The sequence below is a fragment of the Apodemus sylvaticus genome, chromosome 1 (genome assembly GCF_947179515.1).
Source record: "Apodemus sylvaticus chromosome 1, mApoSyl1.1, whole genome shotgun sequence".
In the NCBI taxonomy this organism is placed as follows: Eukaryota; Metazoa; Chordata; class Mammalia; order Rodentia; family Muridae; genus Apodemus; species Apodemus sylvaticus.
The window spans coordinates 105,004,341-105,025,906 of record NC_067472.1 but is presented as its reverse complement, the minus strand read 5'-3'; the positions used below and the strand labels follow the sequence as shown (position 1 = coordinate 105,025,906).

Below are 21,566 nucleotides of genomic sequence, written 5' to 3'. Positions count from 1 at the left end.
TTAAAAACAGCAATAAATAAACCTCTCTAAGGCAGCAAGAGGGCCCAGTGGGTAATGTCGGTTATGCCAAAAGCCTCTGGATCCCTAGAACTCACTCGAAGAAGACAAAGGGAAACCGATGCTACAAAACCACTCTGACCTCCACATGTACTCTGCGCTCACACACACTGACAAAAACTTCTTAAAATTTACAAAACTAAAAACAAGGCCTTCAGCAGAACAAAAATATACCCCATTCAAAAGACAAAAAAAAAAAAAAAAAAGGTGAGAAATCAGGAAAAGACATTTGCAACTCATAACTCAGTCAAAGAATGAAATCCTCCTTCCCAGAGTTTAGAAGCTTCCTAGAGATGGCTAAGCCAGGTACCAACAACCAACTGAGAGAGACACAGGGACGGGAAAAAGTACGAGACAAATGTGAGTTAGCATAGCGCGGCAGTGACGTCACGGGCACCTATGATGTCATGAGTACCTACTGGCTTGGCAATTGTCCAAAAGTCAGATTAGTAAGGCCATGCCTCTTCACATGGCTAGAGGCACAGCATGTAGGAAACATCAAAAATGCAAATTACATACACATAATGTCTAAGCAATCTCATGCCCCAAGGAACTCCACTCCCACAATGAAATGTAGTACAACTCCTTTGCTGAAGTACTGTTTTTAACAGCAAAAGACCTGAAAATACTCTGTATTTGTAACATTACTATTATTATTACTGTGTTGTTGTTGTTTTACACTCTGTGTGTGTGTGTGTGCTGTGTATATGCATGCCCAGAGGATAACCTGCAGTGTCACCACGTGACTCCTGGAGACTGAACTGAGGTCATTAGACTTGTCAGCCTTTCCCCACTGAGGTCAGCCTTATTTAGCTTTTGTTTTTATTTTGGGACAGTGTTTTATGATGTAGCCCAGACTGGCCTCAGCCTCCTGAGTGCTGGAATCACAGGTGCGATGCACCACACCCAGTTACACGTCCTTCCATCTGTGGCACCACACAGTTGGCTAATCACACAGGAAAAACACTAGGCAGTACAAAAAGAATATGGAAGGCTGCTGTGGCTGCCTCTTCCTGCTCACTCTCCTACCTCCCCCTGGGCAGGGACTGGTTAGATCCAGTCTAATGGCTCTCTGCCCTGTCTCAGACCACTTCCTGGTATCCCTGGCACTGAGCCGTGCCTCTAACCTATACACAGAACCAGGTCCTGGGGTGGCTGCCACCTAGCACCAATGTGGTCCGGAACAGGCCGATTCTCCGAGACCCGAGGGCACAGCCTCTGTCTTTGGTGTCTCTTTCTGGTCCCCTCTCCAATACTTCCAGTCTCTCAGGTGACAACTCGCCAGGAGGTCCAGCTGTTCACTTTGCAGCCCAAGGCCTGGCTTTGCCCTTTCTTCAGAGGCAGGCTTTAGGCCAAAGGGCCATCCCCATCTACTTTAGGGCTGAGTTTCTATTGGCTGGTGCTTCGAAATGAGTCCTCTTTCTGCAGGAAGGCTTTGGAGTCAGGATTTACAGGACCACGCTGGCAATTACAGCCACCTCTGGGCCCCCGGCCTGCAGAGCAAGGAGTGAGAGTAGGCCAGCTCTCCTGCTAGGAATGGGTAGCTACAGGGAGGGTGGGATATCTACCAGTGAGAATTAGGCAGAGTACCAAGGCCGCGGGGTCTCACCCCTGCTCTGTACCCGATCTGAGCCCCTTTCCTAGAAAAAGCTGCATCAGGGACTTGAACGCTTTCCATAGGGAACTCCGCTCATCCTACTGAATGACTCTAAGCCACTGTCAGCGCCCCATCTCAAAGCACCACTCTCCTCGCTGCGGTCTGTCCTCAGGCAGGCCAGGCCAGGCCACGCCCTCCACCCCTTCCAGCCCGCTTCCGGCTCACCCGCTCACCTCTGGAGCCCCAGACCAGCCGCCAGACGTTATCACATTCAGCGCTCACAGCAGCGCTGTAACAGGAGCCGTCATTATCCACATTTTATATGTACCTACGCCATGCCCTGAACCACAGCGAGGTCAGACTCCTGTCACACAGTGAAGGCGAACAGGATGTAAAAAAGAAGGAAGCCACGTGTCTCCAGCATTTTCCTTTTTTCAGACAGGGTCTCTAGAGCCTAGGCTGGCCTCAAACTTTCCATGACTGGCTAACATGACCTGAATTCCTGATCCTTCTGTTTCCACCTTCAGAGTCCTGGGATTACAAGAATAAGTCACTACATCCAGCCTCATCCAGTATTCTTATGGAAGTCGGGGCCTGGTTGTGTGGGAAGCAGGTAGGCTGGTATGGGCCACAGCAAAGCCAGGCCCTGAAGGGCCGCATGTCTGTCAGCCCTCAGGCTTGTTCCTAGAAACCTTCATTTATATGCTCAACTCTGACAAAGTCCTTCCTTCACCTAAATCACCTCAGAGAGAGAAGCCAAGATTCCTGGGGCTCCTAGAGAATGTGTCACTCACTGCCTAGCCCCTGACCTCTACTAAGGCGGCCAACCTGCTCTGAAAGTGCGGCCTGCTGCCAACTCCTGCCTCCCGCAAAGGCCTTCTTTGCAGGTGGCAGTAGGAGGCAGGTAGACTCTTTTATCACTCCCTCCCACAGGCTATTCTCCTGGCCAAGTTAGCTCAGGCTAGCTCTAGAGGGCCTGGGCAGGGGGTTTTTTACCAGGGACAAGTGAAGTACTCTGTCAGGCTCCTCTGGAGACTAGTCCCATAGAATGCTTCCTGCCCACAGCTCCTGGCTGGTTGAACCTGAGTTCAGGACTGTTTTGCTCTCTATACCCCAATCAGGGATTCCCTCTGCCCTAACGAGCAGTTTTTCCTCGTGGAGTCTAAAGTGGTGCTGGGGCAGTATGGGGAGGAGTGGTCCAGGCAGTAAGACACACCCTTCACACAACAAAGTGGCTGGCCTGTCTCACAGTCTGTGCCAGGACTCCAGTAGAGAAAGGGTTTTGTTCTTTTTGAAAACTAAGGAATACTGGCCTGGGATCAGGTCCAGATCTGCAGGCCTGCCTGTCGAGCCTCTGAGGGACTACAGAGCTCTTCTCCAGAGCAGGAGCTTTCACAGCCCCCAAACACACCAGGGCTGCTCCATCCTCTCTCTGCCTTCAGTTCCTTCCGCTGAGGGCCTGGGTACCCCTGACCTGCAAGGCCCTCTGGCCCCTGCTTCCCCAAGTTAGTCTCCCCAACCTTCACCTGCCTTGACTTCCCGAGTCACAGTTCCCAGGTTCCTTGGGGCTGGAGTCCCTTTTTATTCATGCCGTAGCCACAGGCTAACCCAGTGGACAGCAGCTAAACTGGGTTTTAATGGCTACCCAGGTTACCTAGCTTCACCTAAAGCTGTTCTCAGAGTTAATTACCAGGACTGATTGGAAAAGTTAGGAGTAAACCAGACGTGGTGTCCCACGACTTTAATCCCAGCACTCTGGTGGCAGAGACAAGCAGATCTCTGTGCGTTTGAGGCTAGCCTGGTCTAGAGAGTTCCAGGCCAGCCAGGCCTACATAGTGAGATCTCATATCAAACACAGGAGAAAGGGAGAAGCTGGGAGTGGTAGCAGTCAGCAGTGAGACAGCCCACCAATCATGACAGGCATGCTGGGCTCCCCCATGGGAATGAGGCCCTCCTCCCGCTGTCCTGGTTCTGGAGTCTAGTGCCCAGCCCAGTACCCTGCCAGGTATTCAGAGGCGTCTGTATAGAGACAAATTATTCTGTAGGCATCCTCCTGAGGGGTAAGGCCTGCCTGTGTCACTTGTTCACATGACATCTGGTTACTCTTATCTACTCCAAGACTGCTGCTGTCAGAGGAAGGTCTGAGAAGAATCAGGATGGGTCCTCCCTTCTGACCCTAGCACAAGTTGTGGGTATGGAAACCTGCTGGGGACATAAAAGAAGTGTGTATGATGTGTGCATGATACACGTGTGCTGTTTATCTCTGGCTTTGTGTTGGATGGGGGAGGGGACTCTGCTGTCGTCACCTCCCCTCCCCCCCCCCTGGTGAGGAAATGGATTTGGTACATGTCCGCTCTCAGCCTGTGGCTTCTGCTGGGACTCATCTCTTCATGCCCCGCCCTAGCACAGATTTGGTACCCATAGCCTCGGCCTGGCCATGCAGAAGTAGTATAGCCTGACGACTGAGGGGAGGGGAGCACATGGTTGCCTAGACCCAGGACTAAACCTTGAGAGACAGGGCTCAGGGCTGGGGGCCCAGAAGAAGCCAGGGCAGGAGGCCTGGATGGGGAGTCAGCCTGGGCCTCTCTGGGCTCTTTATCCAAATATGGAAGGTTTTTTTGGTCTCCATTTGAGTCACCCCGGCCATGGCCCAAGAGATCTGCTTTCCAGATACTGCAGGCAGGGCTGAGCCAGCCTCACTGGGCCTACCAGCTCCCTTCCTGGCCATCTCAGCACCTTCCCCAACTCCAGAGCCGGAGCTCTCCACCGGCAGGGAGCTCCAACCACGCAGCTCTGCTCCGTGGAAGACTCTTCTTTCCGACTCTTCTTTCAGCAGAAGAGTCCCCGGGCTCAACGGATGCAGGAAACAGATTCCCTCTGCAGCTTGTAACCAGCCTGTCAGTGCAAGGCAGTCACTACTATTCACCAAGCAACTGCTGTGTGCTAGTTCCTGGAGCTGGGACCACAGCCGTGAATCCAGTGGACACATCTTGCCATGTCCGAAGCTCACCATAGCAACGGCAGTTCTGAAAGCCAGGAACCCAGTGAACAGTTAGAGCGAACTCCTCATCAGCCACTCAGCGGTCCCAACCTGCAGGCTGCGCACAGTGCCATGCTAAGGCTCCTCAGGGCAGAGTGGCAGTCCCTCCTCCCCACAGCGCCTCCTCGAGGTCTCAGTGCATAAATACAGATACAGTGCTCAGAACAAGCACAGTGGTTGGAGCACTTCCCAGGCCCGCAGGAGACCCGCTAGATCTCCTGAATATAAAACTGAAGATAAAATTAATTAAAAAAACAAACAAAAAACCAGAAGTGCCAGACCTGTGTCTAACTCTTGACAAGCGTTTCTGTTGTGACGATTCACACCCTGACCTGAGCCCAGAGTTACTGTGGACCCAAGGAACTTACGCCCCAGCCTTGTCAGCCTAGCTTACAAATCCCACCACTCACGGCCTCCGGGACCTGAGCAGGGCATCTCACCACCTCTAGCCCTGGGGTCTGAGTGCCACCATGCCCCTTCAGCTCTGTGCCACCTTCTACTTCTTGGTGCCCCAAAGAGCAAATCCAAGGCTGGCATATGTATGGAGGGCTTCAGGGAGGGCTGGGGCAGGGCTCTGCTGGCTTCCTCGGGCCTCTCTCTACACATGTATTTAATAAATAAATCTAGTGACGTTCCACCGTGTGGCAGGAACAGGAGGGTTTGGCACAGGTAGCCGCTTGCCAGAGCTAACTCGGGGATCCAGGGGTTCCCACCCCAGAGTGCTCCACGTGTGCCCAGCTAGCACAGGAGATGTATCCTAGATCAGGATGCAGATACCAGAGGAAGTGCGGGGCACAGTCCTATAAGGGGACTCTTCAGAGGCTTTTCCCCCTCCAGAGGTGGGAACTCAACAGAGATAAGCACAAGACTCAGGAATCAGAGCAGCATGAGAGGTTTCGGGGGGGGGGGGACCCCAGAAGAGAGAAGGCCTATGTGTGTGCGAGCAAGGAGAAAGAAGCAGGCGCATGGGAGGTCACAGGGGCACAGACCCAGGTGACGACGGACTTAGGGCAAGGGGGTAGTCGGGAATTACTCTGGTCTGCAGCCCAGGCTGCCGCCGCCGCCGCCGCCTCCTCCTCCTCCTCCTCCTCCTCCTCCTCCTCCTCCTGCTCCTCCAGCTTTGGGGCCAGGCCTAGGACTATTTTTAGCTAGGGCTGAATTTAGCCATTCCCTCGGAAATTCCGCACCCGCCCCAGGCAACGCCCCCGCTGGCCTTGGGGAGAGGCCTGGAAGTGCCTGGTCCAGGCCAGAGCTGAGGAGAGGGTCGTATGAGCAGCAAGAAGCTTGCGGGGGGGGGGGGGGGTCTCACAGGCATCCGATGGGGAAACAGGCTCATGTCAGTCACCAATCCCGAGTCATTCTTCTCCCTTTCGTCTCTGCCCAGCTTTCTCCCAAGGCTCCCTAAGGGCCACAGTCCAGCACTGCTGCGGTCAGTCGAGAGACAAATATCACAAGGGTTCTTAGCTCTGACCTTAGGTCCCCCTGTGGATAGTGTTACCAGGCTGCCTACTAATCACCACAGTACTTACTCCACTCCACCTCTTGAGTGCCCGAATATTCAAGAACCATAGCTGGGATTCCCACTTGACAGGTAGGAAGACTGAGGCAGGGTGACTTGGCCTGGATGAGAGCCAACAGGGTAAGTCAACCTGCTCTCAAACCATGCCCTTATTGGGCCTCTTCCAAAAGAGCCGACTAGAAGCGTAGCCTCCCTGGGAGGTTCCTCCACCCAGCAGGGAGCCTGAAGTTGGACAAGGGTGGTAAACTGGGCCCTTTACCCTTCCAGAGAGTTCTTCCTGGGAGGGCATGGCTCACCCTTCACCCTGCCCCACTCCCACCTTTTCAGACTCAGGTACCGTACCAGAGGGAGCCCCACTCCCTCATGCTAGCTTCTCACAGAGCTTCTGAGCCCAAATCCAACTCAGTCTGGAGCTCCATTCTCTCTACACACTGTCAGTGTCTTTGTCACATCCCGCACCCCGGCTCAGGCTTGTCACCCCTTCCTCCAGTCTGAACCTCACTGGGCTCCATCACAAAGCAAAGCTGCAGTGTGTCCCTTCCGTCCCTCATCCTGCATGGTGCCAATGCCTAGGGGCGAGACTCAGCACCCAGGGCCTTCGAGCCGGCCTCAGCCCGCACAGCTTCTCTCCACGTACTGGTCATGCGAGACTGCTGTTCTCCGTTGGCCTCTGACACACACAATGGCCTTCTTTTCCTGCCTTGGCTCTGACCAATTCCCCCAAATGAGAGTGAACCCCATCATTCCCCTCAGAACTCTTGGTGACTGTCCCCAACTCCCTGCTGGCAATCTACCAGCTGGGCTGGGGGAGTGGCAGGGCCACAGGAGGACTCCTCGATCTGCCTCCCTACCACAGGGCATCAAGACTTCACTTTCTTAAAGAGCAGGGCCAGGGAGTGGTGAGAAGGCCAAGCTGATGTCTAGAGTCTTTCCAGATGGGCGACTCTGGCACTCAAGGCCCTATTCCTCTTTCTCTTCCTTATGGCCTCCTGGTTTGTCAAGGCTTTGGCATCTCAACACACCCATCCAGGGGGACAACCACGCACCAGAACGAAAACCAGCAGCCGAGAAAGAGAGTCCACAGGACTTTTATTGGGGGTTGGGGGCAGGGTCCTTCTCATCTTCCCTTCCTTTCCACATCTGTTCCTTAACCTCCAGTGCCCCGTCCTGGGAAAGAACTGAATGTTTGTCCAGGGGTGGGGGAATGGGGTCTCGGCAGTCCCCGGAGGCCCCGCTCTGGGGCTGGCTGGCGGCCAGGAGCATGGCCTCCTTCTCTCCTGCTCCACACTGAAGAGAACAGGGCCTGTCACCCCCCCTGGGAACCAATAAACAGGAAACTGACACCAAGCCTGCACTTGCTCCCTTGTGTTGGTCCTCCAGTCTTACCACTGGCTCCAGACCTGCCTGCCTCTCTCTCCCTCCCTTCCTCCCTCCCTCCCCCTCCCTCCAGAATCTCAAGACAAAGGACATCAATCTCAAATCAGCCAACAAAGTCAAGATAAGGGGTCGGGGTTCTGGGGGGACGGTGGTGGTCAGAGTGTTTCATAACTAACTAACGGGTTCTAGCCTCTGAGAGTGACAACTCAGAGTACACGCTAAGCAGCCACATTTCTGAGAGCGGTCTAGCCTCGGAGTCCTAGGTAGAAGGTTTTATGAACATTATCTTTTTCTCTGCATAATTCCTCAGAAACTCCATGTTATGCAGCAGGAAGCTGAGGCTCACAGCTTAGGTCCAATGTTAAATATTAACATATTAACATTGTTAAATGTCACCCAGTGTGCAAGGTGGAGGTGGCTACCAGGCACGCGGACTCTGGGACCAGAAAAGGAAGTGAAAGGCCTGAGCCCTGGGCCTGCAGCTCAGGGGCTCAACTGCAAATTGTAGCCGGGGCTGGTGGCAAGAAAAGAGAGCCAGAGAGAGGAGGCCACAGACCTGCAGGCTGGTCCCTGTCTTCCCTCACCAACTCCACATGTTGAAGCTACTGAGGCATTGTGGTCCCCTGTCTAGAACTTTGTCTTCTGTTCCATGGCTGAATCACAGAATCTCAGACTCATATCCTAGTATCTTAGACACAAAGGGAAAGATTAAGATTGCTTTTGCTTTTTAAAAAATTATTACAGCCAGGCAGTGGTAGCGCACACCTTTGATCCCAGCACTTGGTAGGCAGAGGCAGGCGGATTTCTGAGTTCGAGGCCAGCCTGGTCTACAGAGTGAGTTCCAGGACAGCCAGGGCTACACAGAGAAGCCCCCGTCTCAGAAAAAAAAATTACATTTATGTATTTGTGTGCGTGTGTTCATGCGTGTCACACAGCGCCTCTATAGGTCAGAGGATAACCTGTAAAAGTTGGTTCTCTCCTTCTACAATGAGCCCTAGAGATCAAGCACGCCTGTCGGGCTTGGGGACTAGACCTCTACCTGCTGAGCTAGCCTGCCAGCTTGGAGGACTAACATTTCTTGTGCATTACTAAGTAGCAATATAACACTGGCGAGGACCTTGTCCCATCCGGTCCACTGTGGGAATTTCTAAGTGCTTGTTTCAATTCCAACCACATACTAACTTCATGATGAAACCAACATCTCTAGCACGTAGCTCTCACTTTTTCGTCTGTCCCCCAGCTCCCAGCTCTGGCCTCCATGAGGACAGTCTGGCCCAGTCATGGCTCCTGTCTCCTCCCAAGCCCCCTACTTTCCCTGGCTCTGAGTTCTTCAGCAAACTGCCCCTCTTGGGAGATGTTTCACTTCGATGTCTAGTCAACAAACTTGAGGCTAGCCACCTCTACAGGCCAAGCCTGATCCCAAAGGAGTCACTGACATACTTGTCCCTGCCCTGTCAGGCCCGGGCTCAGCCTTCCTCTGAGCCCATGCGCCTCAGGAACTAGGACCTTTCCTGAAAGCTCCCTGCGTGCAAACCTCCCATGTCCCCAGCGGCCACCAAGGTTCGGTGTAGACGGCTTCATGAGTAGAAGACAAAGAAACATGGAAAGTCGGATCAAATGCAGCAGGCGGGAGACATCCCGGGGCCGGCTCCTGGAGGGGACCTTGGTGAATATGATGTCTTACAAGATAGGAGGGACTCTACAAGTGACACTAAGGGTCCCGAGTCACCCAGAGGGGCCTGATGTAATCACCAAGAGTCCTTAAGGAGGAGTCCTTAAGAGTCCTGGAAGTCTAGGTGGGGGAGGGGAGACGATGCTATGCCTCGGCTCTGAGACTGAGTTAGAGGCCTCACACTGAGGAGCACTGGTACCCACCCATGACTAGAAGAGGCAAGGGAACTTATTTTCCTCCAAACCTAAGAAGGAAACAGCCCTTTTAGCACCTACATTTCAGCTCCGTGACTTCCAACCTCAGAATCTATAAAATGCTGCTTAAAGCCTCTGACCTGTGATAATCTGTTACTGCAGCAACAGGAAGCTGACATACCATTCCTAGCAGCCTCCCTTTGTCTTTCCCTCCTCAAGTCCCTCTGCAACTACCTCAGCCTCTCCATGCCCAGGGATGGTTTTAAAAGTCTGCTGATCCGGGCTGGGGAGATGGCTCAGTGGTTAAGAGCACTCAATACGCTTGCAGAGGACCCGGATTCAGTTCCCAGCACCTACGTGGTGATTCACAACAATTTATAACTTCAGTTCCAGGGCATCCAACACATTCTTCTGCTTTCTTTGGGCATCAGGCATACACATGGTGCACATACATACATACATACATGAAGGAGAAACACATACACATAAAATAAACATTTTAAAAAACGTAACAGGGCTGGAGAGATGGCTCAGTGGTTAAGAGCACTGACTGCTCTGAAGGTCCTGAGTTCAAATCCCAGCAACCATATGGTGGCATACAACCATCCATAATGGTGTGTCTGAAGACAACTACAGTGTACTTACATATAATAAAATAGATCTTTAAAGAAATTAACAAAAAGTCTATTTTTCCCCCAGCCGAGCTAGAAGTACCAATGTCCTTGCACAGTAGCATCACTATTTGGGATACAGGCCTCTGAGAGCACCACGGCCTATCCCACATAAGAGATGTGGGACCTTTTTGGTGGCCGGAGAAATCAAAAGCCACATAGGGGAAGCAGCTAGGGCGGGGCCAAGCCCTCAGCAGTCTATGGCCAGTCTGATAGCACTTCCTAGTCTGCAAGAGATGCCCTTGCTCAGCACAGCTGCTGCAGCCCCAGCATCCCTGGGAAGCTTAATCACGAAGGGGCTCAGGGTCACGGATGAACTTGTGGCTCCAAAGGTATGCATCCCTGGTCTCCTGGGCAGACCTCCCCGCAGTCGGCCAGGTCACCTCAGTGAACCCTGTAGCTATTGGAGGGCCATCTGGGAGTTCAAACGGCCTGCACGTCATGAACTGGGGCAGTCTGCCTTTGTCCACTCCTAGGAGGCCTCAGAGGCCTGAGAAGTGGTGGGGTATCAAGTCCTGTGGGGGAAGGCATCCTCGCTGATGAGCTTGTGCTTCCCAGAGGACCCAGGGCCCTCATTTCAGGGCCTGCCAGCAAGGCGCCAGGCTTCCTGGGCACACTTCCCATTGAGTGTGCCAGGGTTACGAGTCTTTCTGGGAAACACAGGCTCCCCCTTCCCCCGGTCTGCCACCACCATCTCTGCCAATTTGACTCACTGGGAATTCTGAGGCCAGTGTATGACCTGAAGGCAGGACACCTAGGGCCAGATTCCTCGTGAGCCGTGGAGCCCTGGGCAAAGCTGCTGGCTTTGAGCCTGCTTCTTCACCTCACCCACCTCATCCCACTAATAATGGGATTACATGGGAGCACCAGGGCTGTTGTGGTTGGCAAAAGCTCCCTGTTCCAGGAGACACAAGTTAGAGCTGGTCAGGGGCCACAGTGGCTGCAGTTCATGTCTCACACCTGCCACACATGGTCCCGCCACCTGCATCGCTGGGGCCCGAGGTAACCTTAGTCTCTGAGGTAAGCCCCTGAGGGCACCAGGTAGCTTTGTCATCTTGGCCTCTTCCTCGGCGATCCCTCTCCCACTTCGCCAGCTGCTTCTACTCTGGGGTCTCCCAGGGATGGACAAAGGCGGAAGGACAGTGCCAGGGTCTGAGCTCTGAGCCCCAGTTCCTGACATACAGGCCATTTGAATCCCCAGATGGCCCTCCAGTAGCTGTAGGGTTCACTACTTTGTTTTTCTTTGAAACAGGGTCTTACTATTCAGCCCTGTCCAGCCTGGAACTCACTATGTAGACCAGGCAAGATCTGCCTGCTTGTGCCTTCTGAGTGCTGGGATACAAGGCATGTGCCACCATTACATCTCCCAGATAGTAGCACCTTATTCTCTTAGGTACTAGATGTCTAGATTCCTTGGGCTTCAGTGGAAACACCCCCTCCACATCTCTGCCTAGCCCAGGCTAGCTAGCATCATTGCTTACTTCTGTGGCCCTCTGTCTGGCTTAACTGCTTCCATGCTTGACCCTGCTATCTGGCTCCACACAGCATCTTGAGTCATTCTCTTACTCAGAGCCCTCTGACACCAACTAGCTCTCGCTTCAGGTAGACACCAAGCCTTCCCGATGACCCACAAGATCTACCCACACTACCCAGTGTCCATTCCTCAGGACCTCTGCTGTGTTCCTTTCTTGCCACAATATGCCTCTACCCCAATCTCTGACCCCAAGAAAGGAACTTCCTCCCTCATTCCTTTTGAGCTTCAGATGTTACCACCTCCGCTCACAGGCCTCTCTAGACCCCAGGGTCTAAAATAGAACCCCAGTCTGTCATCTTCAACTTGTTGGCCCTGTTTTATTTTCTCCCCCGAACCTTCTGTTCTATGACAGTGTCCTCCTTTGGAGGTATGTGTCCTTACCAGTCTGGAAGGGCCATAAAGCAGGCCTCTGTTTTGGGAACTGCTATCTCTCTTCACTAGAATGGTGCCTGACTCAGCAACTGGGTGCTTGGGATATTATATACAGGGCACAGATACTAAATTCAAACTTGGATTGCAACAACTTGTCCTGGAAAGCCCCCTCCTGGCCTCTGTCATGCCCTCCTCCTAGAACCCATCCTTTCTCCCAGGTTCCAAGATGCAAGCTGCTTGGTCCCCTCCCCAGCATCCTCTCCCTTCCCCTCCCCTCCCCGGCCACAGCCGACCCTCCTAAGCTCCCTCACAGAAGAGTGCCTCAGCTCCCAGGCTGCCTGAGGATGGCTCCATCCCCCTGCAGCAGCCATTGGTGGGAGGAAGGGAAGCAGGAGGGACAAGTCCCTACACCGGGCTTAGAGGGGGTTGGGGACAGGATTAGCTGCAGCGGCTCAGATCCAGCTGGTTCCAGAAATGTTGGGCTGGAAAATGTCACACTCGACTCTGGTCCCTCCCCCCAGCTCTTCCCTGCCGGGTGGGCTCATTCCTGGAGAGCAACCCTTCTCCTCCAATACCACAGGGTCCTAGGAAGGAAGGGGGGCAGGGAACAAGCCCTGAAAAGGACAACACTTTGCCTGTCCTCCCCCACCCCACCCTCCTGCTGGGTGACAAGACTTTAATTATAGATATTTGGTACTACTCAGAATTCCAAAAGTCCTTATCACCTCATCCCCTCCTTACGGAAGCAGTTTCCATGGGGGGGGGAGGGGGAATCACAGTAAAGATTTGCCAAGGAGGGGCAGGAGGGAAACTTGTCTCCACAAGTCCCCGCCAAGGGGGAGCCAGCCAGCCAGAAGTGGGGGGAAGGGCTGCCCCGCAGAAGGCAGGGGCCGCTGGGCAGGCTGAGGTGGGTGCCAGGGCTGCTCGGCGAGTGGGAGAGGAACAAGGCCAGAGGGTCCAGGGCTTGGGTCCAGCTCTGCCTGGCCTTGTGGTGTGACCTTGGGCTCAGCAGTCTCCCTTTTTGGGTCTCAGAATTCTTTCTACCCAATCCCAGGCCCTGGTGAATTAAATACCACCACGAACACATTCAGGCTGTTACAATACAATGTGTAAGTGATGCCCCACCTGTTCCTGACTTATGCCCCTTCTCAGATGGCAGGCTAGTCTCACTTGGAAACTGGGAACAACCCCTTGATCCAATCTCTTTAAGACACTGATAAGCTAGGATTCTGAGAGACTCCAATACTCTGAATACTCGATCTTTCACATGACAAGAAACCATTGGTGTTTGCCACAAAACGGGCTCACAATGGACAACAACAGCCGGTGTTAGAGCTTCTTCAGTATGCCAGAGTCGCACGAATTCAGCTATCTACAATTCACAGAGACAAGTCACTACCTGTTTCTGGGCTACAGATGGTTCAAGTATCAAGGGGCACCAGACAGAAGAAATGAACTATCTAGGATACTCTGGAGTCCAACAGAGAAATGCCTTGGTGCAAAGGGTGGTCCATGGACAACGTGGTGCTCACTATGGACCTAGGTGGAAGAAGCCGGAGACCGGGAATGAGAGAAACCCGAAGGCCCTTGGTGCTCCACGGGCTGAGCTGCCCGCATTCGCAGTACACAGAGAGCAGACTTTCTCTCTCCTCTGGTCACACTGACTTCCCCTACCCCACTCCTTTAGCCAGGCTGCAGAATGAGCCCCTCCTACAGAACCTCAAAGAGCAGGCTTCCCAATTCCTCAGTGCAAAGGTGAAAAAACTAAGTCCTAAAGTTGACTGCTCAGGTCCAGAGAGAGTCAGAGGCTAAGCAGTGGTGGAACCCGAACTCCCTGACTCCTTATGCCTTGGCCTTGGGGAAGTTCTAACCTGAGAGACACGCTGGAGCATGAGGGCTGCCCCATTGCTAGAGATCAAGTCTGGGCTTCCTGAGACCCAGTCCTCTCCTCTGAGCACTTTCCATCCGCTTACACTCTAGAAGCAGAACATGACTCTAGAAGCAGAACATGACAACTCCTCCGGTCCCCTCCCATTCTGAAGGCCAGGCCACACCACCTCATCTCCACCCACAGTGCAGGGATCGTGACTGGAGCCCCAAGCGTGAGACAAGGGAACATTGTCTGCTCAAGAGGAGCCAGCAGGAAGGGGGCAGTGGACAGCTGCTCCCCATCTTTCTGAAGCCAGAAGGACAAGGAGAGCGAGAAGAGATTCGAGGTAGCAGATGGAAGAACTTCCAGGCTTAATGTGGGGGTGAGGGATGAGGTCTGGCAAATGTTTTCTGAGCCTAATAAAGTCCACCAGGTGACCCTGGGACCAGCGCTTGGACAGCAGTGGGGGAGGAGGAAGCCAAACCTGGCCACTGAGAAGAAGCTGAGGCAGCAGAGCCTGGTCTGTCCTCCCTCCTGCCCCCCAAGGAGGGAATGGTCACACCACCACCCACCTCAGAGCCCATTATCTCCATTCTACAGAAAGGGATCCACACTGAACAGGGATTGGAAAGTCCTGTGGATCTCCAGTCTGACTCTTCTAATTACAGACTTGCCCTTCTCTCGTCTAAGGGGTGAGAGGAAGCATCCAACTCAGCCTGGAGAAGTGGGGGACTGAGTGTCAGAGAAAGCCTCTTGTAGGGAGGGCAAGGAGAAGCTTGTATATGAGGGACAGCTCCGTATCCCAGATCCCAGATCCCAGATCCCAGCAAGGGAGAGTGCTGAGGAATCTCAAGTCCTAAGAAACTCTTTCTCCGTGGCCTCGGTGCCTGTCCCCCAGACTCCCTAGGCGGTCCCCTCAACTCCCACAGGACCCTGTTACATGGCAAAGGAAGCTGGGACTCCCTTCTCCCATCCTCCAAGAACAGAACTGGCCCTGGTGCTCAGGCTCCACTAATGGGATCTCAGAGGGAAAGTCAGGTCCACAAGTCCTCCTGCCACCAAGTCCCTGTCTGTCCACCCCTAGTTCCTCCACACGGAAGTGCAGAGCCGGGATGGGAAACAGAAAGGAGGGGAGAGAAACAGAGACAAGGAGTTAGAGGGCCCTGAAGAGCTCTAAAAAGCCAACTGACCAAATTAGTCCGGGGTGTAGGGTTTCCCAGCTTCTGAAGTCAGCAACACAGTGGGAGCGAGGCAGGCCACAGTTGACATAACCCCAGGCCATCCCTGAGCGGCAAAGCTAGCTGCAACTCTCCCATGCCGGGCAGATGTTGTCTAGAGCCAGTCTGAATCCGTAGCCAAAACCCAGGCATAGCTGATGCAAGAGAAGAGAAGGGAGAGCTTCGTGGAGAGTGGGAATGAGCCCTGGGGGCCTGGGATTAACAGGAAGGAGGTGGGAAGGTGAACAGGCAGATGAGGGGCCAGAGCATCCACCCAGATCCACATAGGCAGCCCGTCTACAGGGACCAGAGCTGCTTTCAGTTCCTCTGAGGGGCCTTTGCCACCGAGCCTCAGCAGAAGCTTGTCTGTCACCACACTTCCCTAACAACTTCAGCTCGAAGCTCCTCTAACTTAAGTCTAGGGACTTAACATGGACGCTCCCGTTCTGCGAGATACCACCTGGGTAGATCTACGTCATCCACGTCCCTCAGACCCAGTTTTATAAATGAGGAGGTGAGGAAAGGCCAGTGTCAGAAAACTAGAACAAGACTGGGGTTGGACCCCTGAAGCCCTCTGCTGCTCCCTAAAGTAAGGATGGCCCCTAAGCCTCCCAGGCCTTGGAATAGACTCAGAGGCCTGAAATGAGATCAGCCCAGAGTTAGGCACTGAGGCCGGAGCCTTGGCTCAACGTCTCCCCTGCATCCACACTTCTAGTGCATTTCTAACAGAGAACCATGGGCATCTCAGAAACAAGAAACATCTCAAGAGCCCTGCGACCACCAGCGGAACACCTTGGGGCAGACAGACCCTTTGGCGCTGGCTGAAGCCTCTTTAGGTCCTGAGTTAGCAGGAGCCTGGTCAGGAAACCTGTCTACTGAGTACTCACATAAATCTCCTGTCAGGTTGGTGCCCATCGCTCTCCTGTACCCTCCCCCATCTCCTTCCAAAGGACTTACCACTTGTGGCTTGCTACAGCACTTGCTCGCTGGGGCTGGTTCATCTGGAGTTGCCCTGACAGTCCCGGAGGGCTTGGTCTCAGTGGAGGGCGGTGCAGAGGGAGGCAGGCAGGGCAGGTCCACAGGACCTGCAGCAGGAGCATCACCAGAGTGAAGGGTCAGCATGTACTGTTTAGTCACATCCTCAAGTGATGGTGCCTGCAACGTGGAATGGCCTCGAACGGGAAAGCCCACAGGCTCCGGCACAGCCACAGTGGGTCCCACGGACGTGGCAGGTTCAGGCACCACAATAGGTGTAAAGGTGGCTGGCACACTGGCGTGGCGAACATGTTTAGAGGAGGACCGAATTTGTGTGAGGCCACCACTCTGGTCCTGGTGGCCTTCCTCTCTCCGAAGCTCCTGGTGACTGCTCCGGGCTGGGCGCTTCTTGGAGCCTCGACGGGTGAGCCGAGGGGAGGGGACATTGGTCAGCTTGGGGTCAAGATGGAAGCCATGGTGGGCAGTGGAGGAAGCAAGTGGGGCAGGTAGGGACCTCTCTGACTGTGCCCTGCCCCTGGCAGGACCAGGGTCTTCTGGCTCTGCCCACTGCTCTACAAGGATAGGCTCACTGCTGGAGGGAGGCAGCATGGGCTCCACTTCCCGAATGGGCTCCCCTCCTGGGCCCTCAAATCCAGGCCCAGCCAACTCCCCACGGCGACTAGGGTCACTCAGAGATTTCTTCTTGGGGGTCTTGCCAGCAACCCTGTCTTCTCCCATACGCCCCAAGGCACCAGGCCCCTGAACGATACTCTGAATGACTTCCTGATAGTCCTTGTTCTCTTCGCTAACCACAGACCAGTCACTGTGGCCACTGGTCAGGCCCTCATCCATAGCTGGGGTCACTGGAAGCCCTGTCTTAGAGTTCAGGGAGCCCAGGAGATTGCTGTCCACAGAGAACCCTGAGGGCTCCTCAGAGGTGGCAGCCCGATGACGCTGTGGGATAGGGTCACTCAGGGACCTGTAGGCCTCACTCGGCTCCCCATTACTTAGTTCAGTTCCATTAGGGCCCAAGGGTGGGACTTTTCGTCTCCTGCGGAGGGCACCCGGTGTCGGAGGGGTCTCAGGAGACAGAAGGGCCCTCCCACCCAGGCTGTCTTCTGTCCCCGCCCCACGCTGATGGTCTGTCTGTGCTGAAGCTGAGGAAAGGGGTCGCCATACTCCTGCAGGATCTAGGCTGCAGAAGGCAGCACCAAGAGGTTCAGGGTCTGCTCCAATGCCCTCATCTGTCAGGCTGGACTCAGGGCCAGAGAGCTCCTCCTGAGACCGCTGCCCTTGGGTCATAGCCCCTGCCCAGTCAGGACTTCTAGGGCAGACATCACCTCCATCATCCTGCTGCGCACCCATACGCTGAATCTTCTCAAAAACCTGCCGGGCTTCCTGAACATACTGATCCTGGACCACGAGTGGCAGTGGATCCTCCTCTGCCCCAGAACCTGCCAGTAGGAGCTCTGAGGAGCTAGGCTTCAAGGCACTGGTGCGGAGCAGGCGCCGGGCCATGGGCTTTTCTGAGCAGCTGAATGACTTTGCCCTGCGCAGGGTAGCTGTCAGGTCCTTGAGGGTGGGCCGGGTGGTGGGTGATGTTGGACTTTGAGACAGCGTGGACTCAGATTGTTCCATTGGGTTACCTGCTGATGGTGAGTCTCTGCCATCTAGAGGGCTGTTTCCAGGGCCCCCACTGGGCTTTCGGACCCGCAGCTCTGAAAGGTCTGAACGCAGGAAACTGAGCAGCGTCAGGGTTTCTGAGGCGATATCTGGATTCGATAGGGACTTGCGTTGTCGGTTCTTATCTAGCTCCAGTCCTCCATCCCTCAGCGTCCTGGCGGTGCCTACAGATCCCTTACTGCGGGACCTAGTCTGGGGACGCAGAAGGAGTCCATCTCCAGTTCCAAAACTTGGGGATCGATATACACCCCAGCTCACAGAACTGCGGCTTGACCATAAGTCATCATCCTTGAGGGTCTCAGTGCTGGAATATCGACTACTACCTCGGGAGCCAGCAGGGCTGGCCAGGTACGCAGGAAAACTCACCTTAGCCACACGGAAAGGTGCACCCCCTGTGTCGGACATAGGCTTTAAGATCTCTTGGGGACATGGGACGCAGGGTTGTGTGCCAATACCCCACTCCTCCATTGAGGTTCTTGGAGACGTCGGAGGTTCGGGGCTCCCGACACCCCCCGCTGATCCCAAGCCCCCCGGATTTAGCTCGTCACTGTCCTGGCTGCAGCCATGAACCAACAGAGAGCTTCCAGGCCGGAGACCTCTCCCTCTCCAGCGACGGCCATCCTCACCATCTGGGTCCTCGTCACTGCCCGAAGAGTGGCCTCCGAGGTAGGCCGGACTCTGAGGCCCAAGCTGCGGCTGCGGTCCCTCCTCTTCCTCCTCGCTAGAACTAGCAGCCCGGCTGCGGCTGACAGGATAGGAGGAGGCAATGGAGGAGGAGGAGGAGGAGGCCCGAGCCCCGGCCTGCGGTTGGGAGAAGCTATGCCAAGAATGTAAACCATCCGCCGGACGCTGCGCCCGCTCCTGCTGCTGGTGCTGCCGACGTCGCCTCCCCTCGATCCCGGGCCCGGACAGCGGCCGCGCAGAACGCAGGCCAGCCAGAGGAAAGCACGTTCGAGGAGGTGGCGTCGGAGGCTGCCGGGGATCGCGAGTTGGGGGCTCCCACGAAGCTCTGTCGGGGCTGGTCGACCCCAGGGCCTCAGAGTCCATACTGGGTCGTCTGGAGCTCGGGCCGCCGAAGAGTTTGCGCATCTCGGTGACGCTGGGCCAGGCCCCACGCTCAGAGCCTTCCGCTGCTTCTTCTGTGGTGCCGGAGGAGCAGCCCCAGTCCCGGGCACCAGTGGAGTCGTCGTCCAGACGCGCCGCGTCGAAGCGCCGGGAGAGCTGGCGCACCGATGGCGAGAGGCTGCGGAGCGGGCGCGGCTGCGCGGGGGCGGCCGGGGGCCCCGACGCCAGCTTGGACACGCGCCGGGAGGGCTGGCCCGGGACTGCCGCGGCTGGCCGGCACGAAGCTCGGCGCCGCAACCCAGGGGTGTCCGCGTCCTCCTCCCTCGGCCCCGGTCCTCCGCTCCAGCGCTCCAGCAGTTTAAACGAGACGCTGCGATAAAGCGGGGGCCGAGGTGACCCGTCCGCCATGGTTGGTGGCAGTCACTCCGGGGGGGCTGGCCTCGGGACGCCGCGGCCAACCCCCCCTGCACCCCCACTCCGAGGGCACGCAGTGGCCGCGGTCCGAGAGCCTGGGTCCTGCACCCGCAGCGTGCGGCGGCAGTGGAGGACGGTGCGGAGACGTGAGCTGAGGTTTATCAGTCGAAGATCAAGTTTCCGCGGCTACAGGAGGCTGGAGTTCCATCCTGGGCGGCCCCCCTCGCCCCTGCGGCGACCCCAGGCCCAGCCTTAGCCTCTGCGGGAGAGGCCAGGGGCATCGCGGTCCTGCGGGCGAGGGGCCTAAGGAAGGCTCGGTTCTTGCACTCAAAGTCCGCCTGCCAAGCCCGGCGACCGGCCTGCCTCCCCTCGAGCTCCCGCTCCGGCTCCCTTTCCCTCCCCCTAAGCAGCTAGCTCTCTGCTCCCTTTTGTTGCAAATAAACTTTGAGGCAGAGGAAAGGGGGCGGGGGGCGGGGCCTGGCGCCCAAAAGAGGGGGTGGGCTCCGGGAGCGCGCGAGGCTGGGAACACTGTGGGGGGAGGGAATCGGGGAGGAGCCGAAGGAGAAACAGGATGCTAGAACATTTGTAGACCTAGACGACCCTCCAGGGGAGTCCGTTGGGAAAGCCGCGGGCTGATCCTCCCTGGGGACTCGCACAGGAGCTGAGAGTGGACAGCTCTGCATAATGTAGCCCCCTCAGTTCATCCTCTTTCACGCCGGAACCTCTGCCGCAGGGGCTCCAACATGGCAACCCAAGACCCACAAACTCAGGTACACACCGAAACTCAGGTACACGCAGAAACTCTCCTGGCCGGAAAAGAGGTGGGGCCCAGGGAGACAGTAGGTGGGGCAGGCCCACCGGAGCGCTGTGGTTCCCCACCTTGCTCAGACCACGCCCCTTACTCATCCTTCAGCGGCGAATCCCGCCGCACCACGCCCATGTCCCGCCCCTCACTCTCCCAAACGCTCCACCTATATCCCACCTCCCTCTGGCTTGTCCCTCGCTGACCGTCCCTTAACTCACCAGTGCTGCTCTAGAAGTCCCACCACTCAGGACCATTACACACAACTTCCCCCGCCATTTTTCCAGTTGCCACGCCCCCTATCCTCTAAGGTTTAGTGGCCTCTACTCTCTATGACTCCGCTCCCCGTGTATTTCTGAGGTCGGGGTACGTGGCTCTTGCGCCCTCTGCGGGCAGGATTCTCCGCTTTCTGCAAACTGTAGAGATAAAACTTCATCCTCCCACAATCAACCATGGAAGACTTAGGAAGGTTTCACTTGCTTACAGGCGTTTCCTGCCCCCTTTGCCAAGCACTCTGCCCTTTCTTTGGCCTCCTGCACAAAAGGTGCTTGCACGGGAACGCCCTCGACTTCCCTCCGCCAAACCTATACTCCTACCTGTGGGTGCTCCACCCTCCAGACCAGGAAGGTGTCTCACCCCCCCCCCCTCGGCTGCACCAATGATCTGCCCTAGAGCTCCCTTCCCTCCCTGCCGCAGTCTGGCAAGTCTAAAATTGTTCTGGTTACTGGGAGGTGAACTTCCCACCTCTCTTAGGTCCCTCTTTGCCCAGAGGGTTTAAATGTAGGACTCTGCATGTAAATGAATGAAAATATATGGGCTGCCTAGGACTTACGGGTAATATTTTAAGTATTTTATTTAATCCTTGGGCCACTCTTGGGGATAGATGTTATTAGAGAAGTCACAATAGCCATTGCAGATGTCAGAGGGAAAGGGCAGCTCTTGGTGTGACTCAAATTCAGACTTTAAAATCATCAATCATCACGCTCCTTCAGACATCTTGATGAAGGAGGTTCTGTTTGCTTTAAGCGCCATCAGCCTTTCTCTTTGTGGGTGGTGGGCAGAACTCCACCCTTGGGGACAGAGGACAGTCTAGTGTGTCTCAAACCCACCCAGTTCTGTTCTGTATAAGCCTCATTCCTCCCGTGTTCACTTCATAGGCACTTAAGCTCAGTGGTGAATGCTTTACCTAACCAACCCCAAGGCCATATGGGTCCCAGCCAAAGACACTCAGCTCAGTGGAGATCAAGTCAGGAAGAGGTCGGAACGCTAAGTGCAGAATAAGGGAAGGCAGCACAGTGGGCCTCAACCTTCCCGATGCTGCAACCCTTTAATACAGTTCTTCATGTTGTCCTGACCCTATCATAAAATTGTGGTTGCTGTTTCATAACTGTGATTTTGCTATTATGAACCATGATTTCCAATGATCTCAGGCAACCCCTGTGAAAGGGTCATTAGGCCCCAAAGGGGTTGAGACACACAGGTTGACAACCCCTGCTCTAGCAGGGCT

At 55.3% G+C, this 21,566-nt stretch overlaps 1 protein-coding gene across 1 annotated transcript in view; it reads right to left on the bottom strand.

Annotated features, from left to right (window-relative positions):
• Arhgef17 (Rho guanine nucleotide exchange factor 17) overlaps nucleotides 1-19,687 on the bottom strand; it is a 58,302-nt gene extending 38,615 nt beyond the window's left edge. The window contains exon 1 of the mRNA XM_052157396.1: nucleotides 16,078-19,687. Coding sequence (XP_052013356.1) covers nucleotides 16,078-19,251 — 3,174 coding nt within the window. The 5' untranslated portion in view covers nucleotides 19,252-19,687. The remainder of the gene's footprint in view (nucleotides 1-16,077) is intronic.
• Between the last annotated feature and the right edge of the window lie 1,879 nt (nucleotides 19,688-21,566).